At 45.9% G+C, this 7,167-nt stretch overlaps 1 protein-coding gene across 1 annotated transcript; it reads right to left on the bottom strand.

The window, feature by feature from the left end:
- Window positions 1-2,289: 2,289 nt before the first annotated feature.
- LOC308608215 (small ribosomal subunit protein eS25-like) lies at window positions 2,290-2,724 on the bottom strand. The gene has a single exon (XM_081220948.1). It carries the CDS (start codon window positions 2,680-2,682, stop codon window positions 2,305-2,307), a length of 378 nt encoding a protein of 125 aa, XP_081077074.1. The 5' UTR covers window positions 2,683-2,724; the 3' UTR covers window positions 2,290-2,304.
- Between the last annotated feature and the right edge of the window lie 4,443 nt (window positions 2,725-7,167).

The raw sequence follows: 7,167 nt of genomic DNA, 5'->3' as shown, positions 1-7,167 counted from the left end.
CCAAAGTCACCTTCTCAACAGCACATTTGCTGGCCTCTACATCCAAACTTCACCTCCCCTTTATTCCCAAGCCTTCTTTCCTGCTTCATTCTTTTCTTCTTAGCACTTACTGTTATTTAATGTATATTTTAAAATTATTTCTATATTTTGTGGGGTTTTTTCCTCCTCTAGGATGTGAACATCATGAAGGCAGAGGATTTGTCCCTTTTGTTCATTATTGCACGTTTGCATACACACATATGCGCATGTGCGCGCGCGCGCACACACACACACACACACACACACACACACACACTTCCACTCTTAGGAAAGACTAAGCCCAAACTGATCCTTCCTTCCTCCCTCCCTCCCTCCCTTATTTCAGTTTCTGAGGTGGCTTATCCAAGGTCACACACAAAGTTAGTGACAAGCCAGAAGAACCTGAACCCTAGTTTCCTGAGTTTTCTGCCCTTTCCAGCATTCCTAAACAAGAAGTCATGGACCCTGAAGAAACAGCCTGATGGGTTTATAAATATAGATTGCTGGTTGAATTTAGATTTCACAAAGCTTTTTTAAAAAAAATTTTTATTGGAGTATAGTTGATTTACAATGTCGTGTTAGTTTCAGACGTACAGCAAAGTGAATCACTTATACGTATACATATATCCATTCTTTTTTAGATTCTTTTCCCATATAGGTCATTACAGAGTATTGAGTAGAGTTCCCTGTGCAGGTTCATATTAGTTATCTATTTTATGTGTAGTGGTGTGTATATGTCAATCTCAATCTCCCAGTTTATCCCTCCCTCCCCGCCTCATCCTCTGGTAAACATGTTTATTTTCTACATCTGTAACTCTATTTCTGTTTTGTAAATAAGTTTATTTGTATAATTTTTTTAGATTCCACATACAAGTGATATCATATGATATTTGTCTTTCTCTGTCTGACTTACTTCACTCAGCATGACAATCTCTAGGTCTATCCATGTTGCTGCACAAAGCTTTTGAAACACAGCACTAAGGCCATTATTTTAAAGTCGGTAGTACAGTACTTCCAATTACTGACGTTTCTGGGGAAGTAGGAGGGAGAGGCTAAAGTATGGGTTTGTTCTGCCAACTTTATTCAATTCCTGATGAATCCTTAGCCCACTTTTTCCAAAATTCCTTATAAAATAGAGAACACTGTAAATAATATGTTAACATTTGTGTAAAACAGAAGGTTAAAAATGTATTGGAATGTTCTTACAGATGCACAGAATATCTCTGGGAGGACAAAAAGATGATTGTGGGGAGGGGCAATGGGCAGCTGGGGGCACAGGTGGGAGAGGTGACTGGCCACCACGAGACCCAAGGCTACCTTTGAATATGGTTACAAAAAGATAAGACAGGCAAAAAACCCAAACTCTTCAGTCAGTGCATTGCCCCAGGTGCAGCCTGCTCATCATGTCAGATGTGGACGTTACCAGCTCCCCATGTAATGTGGCCCCGCGCATGTCTCTGACCTCATCTCCCAGACATTCCCCTTGTATGCGGGATACACTCGCTCCTGCAGCAAGGGCCTTCTTGCTGTTCCTTGAACAAATGGAACTCAGTGCCACACGGGGCCTTTGACCTATGTTGCCTGGGCCTGGATCCCTCCTCCCCCTCCTTGCATGGCTCTCACTCCTTCGCTTCTGCAGGTCTCTGCTTCGCTGTCACCTCCTGGGGGCACCCTTCCCTCACCACCTCGGGTCCCCATTGCTCTCCGCTCCTCCCATACCACTTCCTCTGCCTGTCACTTACTCATAGGTTTCCTTGCTCATATGAGCGCCGGGAGCCTGGGACTCTTTCCCCGAGCACCTAGAATAGGGCCCACCCCAAAGACGGCACTCCATACATGTTTTCTTTTCTTTTTTAAAAAATTTACTTACTTATTTATTTATTTTATTTATTTATTTTTGGCTGCATTGGGTCTTCATTGCAGTGCGCGGGTTTCTCACTGCGATGGCTTCTCTTGTTGCAGAGCACAGGCTCTAGGCGCGCAGGCTTCAGTAGTTGTGGCACGCAGGCTTCAGTAGTTGTGGCACGCAGGCTCAGTAGTTGTGGCTCGTGGGCTCTAGAGCACAGGCTCAGTAATTGTGGCTCGTGGGCTCTAGAGCGCAGGCTTAATAGTTGTGGCACACAGGCTTAGTAGTTGTGGTGCACAGGCTTAATTGCTCCCCAGCATGTGGGATCTTCCCGGACCAGGGCTCAAACCTGTGTCCCCTGCATTGGCAGGCAGATTCTTTTTTTTTTTTTTGATTTAATAAAGTTTTATTTTTCAAAATATACAGTTGGTGGGACCTGTTCATGCATCTTCACTAGCAGCTGGAGCACCTCCACCCTTGGTATTTCCGGTATACATTACTTGAGCTCTGTGCTTTGAAACCACTTTAATGAGTCCTTTACTAAGAAGCTCCTGCAGGGCTGCCCTGGTCAGGGAACCATGAATCCTCAGTCTCTCAGAGGCGACAGCTGGACTTATAAGCTTATAGTTGGGAACTTCTTTACAGAGTTTGTCATATGTTGCTTTGTCAAATAAGACTAGGTTATTGAGCTTGTCCCGAACTTTGCCTTTGGACCACTTCTTCTTTTTGGCCTTGCCCCCAGATTTGTTCACAGGGTCTTTGTCTTTTTTGGCTGACTTTCCAGCATCTTTTTTCTTCTTGTTGTCCTTGGGCGGCATAGCAAAGCCGGGAGAGCAACTGCTACCACTGCGCCTCGTTAAGATGTCGGACAAAAAGGGCAGGCGGATTCTTAACCCCTGAGCCACCAGGGGAAATCCAGCCCCTGCAACTCTTAATATTCTGTTTTTTCCTAACTTGGGGGCTTCATTTTCTCAGAGCAACTTTCTTCACCAGCCATAGGTGATCTCACACCCAGCTTCGACGCACCCAAGAGGACCTGGATGTTTAAATTCAGCTCTAGGCTCTCTCGGCCTTAGCACCATCTTCTGAGAAACCTCCGAGCCATGACAGCCAAGTGGAGGAAGAAGAAAATGCGCAGGCTGACGCGCAAAAGAAGAAAGGTGAGGCAGAGGTCCAAGTAAACTTGTCCACCCATGGAAGCCGCAGAAGCAGAAACAAGGGCAGCCAGGGGCCAGGGACGCTGGTACAAATTGTTGGACTGCGTGCCCACTGTCTAGAACTTGTCTCAATGGATCTAAAGCATCTATGGCCATTCTAATCGCCTCAGCCACCTTTGAGAGACCCACTTTGCTTGTGTCAAAGTGGTCCCTTTAGGTCCTTTGCCCTGGACGTGGACATTCGTGGGTCACAGACCCACCCCTGGACCAATCAACTAAACCATGTAGGTGGGACAGGGTGATGGGCTCAAATCAAAGCAGGGATCCATTGGTGACCAAGTGACGGTACCAGGGAGAACACGGAGACTCCCCTCTGGAACCAGAGTTGGGCGGGAGAAAGGGTGTTCTCAAGAGAGCTGAGGCGTAGGGAGGGGCATTCTCCAAAGCTGAGATACGTGAACGAGTGCACTGGGCCGCTGAGCACGGGAGCCAGTCCCCCATGACTGGTAATTATAATATAATGTGCTTTCCAGCTCTCCCCTCAAGCCTTCCCAACCCTCTCACCAAATGCTCATTGGCTTTTTGCCCCACCTAGTTACCAGCGATCCTCTTCCAAATCAGTGACTTTGATGGGAATTGTATCGTTACTGTTTTCTAGAATTACTGAGCTTTGCCATGGGCACAGGCTGCAGACCAACGGCTCCTCTTACCAAAGTCACCTGAAGTGATGTGGGCGGAGGTGCTCTTTTCCTCATGAATTCTTCCACCTGCAGTTGACGCGCGCTTTATTTTACTTCCCTTTTCACATCTGTCACCCAGCTCGGCCCTCTGCCACCTGGTGTGACTATTACTCCTCCTTCCTTCCATATTGAGCAACGCTGTTCTCTCCTCTCGAGGGCGGCACAGGGCCCTGGCAACCCCGGCAGTGTGTCCACTTACTCGTAAACAGTCGTGACTTCTGCAATCTTAGCACGAGAAGGGCCCATAGCAGCCAGCTGGTCCAACTCTATATCTTACCGGGGAGAAAAAGAAGCTAAACTATTATATCTGAGTTTCTCAAGGTCACTCAGGACAGCAGGGGCACAGGATAGCTGAGGTCTTGGTGCTTTCTGGTTCCTAACACAGTGATGTCGCCAGGAACAGGATAAAACGACCAGCAAAAAATAGAAACGGGGGTGGTGCAGAGAACCACACAAGCGGTTCCTCGGGTCCTGTGACCAAAATTCCCCACTGTCATCCTGCACTTTTTATTCTCTCTTAAAATAAATCCGTTCCCCTTATGAACACATGCACTGCAGGACCCCTCACCAAGACAGGAGGAGACTCCTGTCTTGCTCAGCAGATGGTTATCAAGCCACTATCATGCTCTGTGGGGAATGGAAAAAAACAAAGAAAACACTCCAAACCAAACACCCCAGCCAAGCAAACAAACAAAAAACACATTAGTTATGGTCCCTAACCATGGGAAAGTTTTCAACCGGTTTGGGGGGAAAGGCCAAAAATATTTGATCAAGTTTAGGATACAAGGACTGTCAGAGAGCAGGGTGGGATGTTATTGAACACGTGGTAGAGACCAGCTTCCCAATATTGCCCTTACTCTGCATCTTGTCATCGTCCTGTGTAAAAGAAAATGGAATAAAAACTTCCCCCAACCTCCATAAAGATGCCCCCCAGTCTCCTCCAGTTGACTTTAGAGGTTGAATAAACATAATTATTGTGGAAAAGGGATAAACATCAAGGGCCAGGAGCTCAGAGGTCGAGAAGAGTGTTTGGGGAAACTCCTCTCGAGGCTCTGATTACCACCCCTCTTCTGGCTTATTCACCAGCTCCTCATTCGATGTATGAGAAACTGAAATCCTGTAGCAGAGGAGGGGAGAATAGGACCAGAACTCAGATTGCCTGGTTTGTCAACTTTCAAACGATCACATGGAAGCAGCAGGTGCACACAGGTTTTAAAAAATCAAATAGTGCTACAAGGCTTATCACAAAAAGTAGCTCCTTTCTTCAACTGCCACCCTTACCTGAGAGGTGGTCACTTTCAACTTGGCTGTGTCTGATGCGCTTTACCTTCTTAGTTTCATATATTGTGCTTATGCTGCTAGTTCTTGATTTTTCCTTCTAGGGACATCTTACTATGAAATATGAGATTTTAGCTCCCTTACTACTCTCCCGTCCAGTTACATAACGATTTTAAATTTTTATTTACTTATTTGTTTATTTTTGGCTGTGTTGGGTCTTTGTTGCTGCGCGCGGGCTTTCTCTAGTTGCGGCAAGCGGGGGCTACTCTTCGTTGCGGTGTGCAGGCTTCTCGTTGCGGCGTTCAGGCTTCTCATTGCAGTGGCTTCTTTCGTTGCGGAGCACCGGCTCTAGGCGTGCGGGCTTCAGTAGTTGTGGCTCGTGGACTCTAGAGCACAGGCTCAGTAGTTGTGGCGCACAGGCTTAATTGTTCCCCGGCATGTGGGATCTTCCCAGACCAGGGCTCAAACCCGTGCCCCCTGCATTGGCAGGCGGATTCTTAACCACTGCGCCACCAGGGAAGTCCCACATAACAATTTTATCAAATCAGTGTTCCATGTTTACATTAGTATTAAATATTTATGTAAACATTGTTCAGAGAGGAGCCATGTAGCACATGGTGATTACCTTTTCTTTCCTATATAACTTTTTTTTTTTTTTTGCGGTATGCGGGCCTCTCACTGCCGTGGCCTCTCCCGTTGCGGAGCACAGGCTCCGGACGCGCAGGCTCAGCGGCCATGGCTCACAGGCCCAGCCGCTCCGTGGCATGTGGGATCTTCCCAGACTGGGGCACGAACCTGTGTACCCTGCATCAGCAGGCGGACTCTCAACCACTGCGCCACCAGGGAAGCCCCTATATAACTTTTTGTTTTTCCTGGAATTAATAATTGCCTCTTTGTTGTTTAATTGGTTTTTTATGTCTTTAATTCATCTTCTAACTTTATGAATTATAAAATTATAATTTAAGAATTATAAAATTCTTAATTTTATAAATTAGAATATAATTCTATAACTAATAAGAACTATACAGTTCTTCCTAATACATCCAAACACATCAGGTGATCTCCCAATTTCTTATTTTTTCTTTTGAATGTCTCTGAGATTCCACAGTTCTGAATTTCTCTGGCCTCCAGCTCAGATATGGACTGCTTTTTCGTAGGTCTGATGCACAGCCATGATTCTGAAACTTCCCTTCATCTTCATCCTGGGAATTCCCTCCACCTCTCTCCTGTGTTAGGCCTATTTTCCAAGGATCTTAGTTTGTCTCTTCCTTTGTTTGGGAGGAATGCATCTTCCAGTAGCTTTTTGGGAATGGGGGAAAGGGAAGTGAATTTTTTGAGACCATGGAGGCCTGAAAAATATCTTTATTCTGTCCACATGTTTGGTTTACACTTTTGTTGGGTACAGAAGTCTAGGTTATAAACCATTTTTCCCTTTTGAGGTCTTTTGAAGACCTTGATCCTTTTGTCCTGCTGTTCAGAAGTCTGATGCCATTCTGACTCCTTGACTTCTCTGAGTATGACCTGTTTCCAGAAGCTTTTGGGATTTTCTCTTTATCCTTGAAGTTCTGAAGTCTCACAGTAATGTATCTTGGTGAGGGTTTGTTTTCATTCACTGTGTTGGACACTCATTGGCCCTTTTAATTGGGAAACTGATGTACCTCAGTTCCAGGATTCTATCTTGATTTAGTTTCTCTGTTTTCTCTTTTTGTACCTGTTACTTTGCAGGTACTGAGACTCCTGAATTTATATCAATTTTTTTCATCTTTCCTACTTTCCACCTTTTTGTCTTTCTGTTTTACTTTCTGGTAGAGTCCCTCAACTTTATCTTTCAACCCTCCTATTGAATTTTTTTCTATCATATTTCTAACCTCCATGACGTCTTTCTTATTTTCTGTATGCTCTCTCTCGCTTTAAAGGGCATCCTGATTTTTGTGTGTGTGTGTGTGGTACGCAGGCCTCTCACTGCTGTGGCCTCTCCCGTTGCGGAGCACACGCTCCAGACGCGCAGGCTCAGAGGCCATGGCTCACGGGCCCAGCCACTCCGCGGCATGTGGGATCTTCCCGGACCGGGGCATGAACCCATGTCCCCTGCATTAGCAGGCAGACTCTCAACCACTGTGCCACCAGG

Source organism: Mesoplodon bidens (assembly GCF_964165515.1).
Source record: "Mesoplodon bidens genome assembly, chromosome: 20".
NCBI classification, from domain to species: Eukaryota; Metazoa; Chordata; class Mammalia; order Artiodactyla; family Ziphiidae; genus Mesoplodon; species Mesoplodon bidens.
Note: the sequence above shows the minus strand (reverse complement) of the source record. Positions and strands in the feature narration are given on the sequence as shown.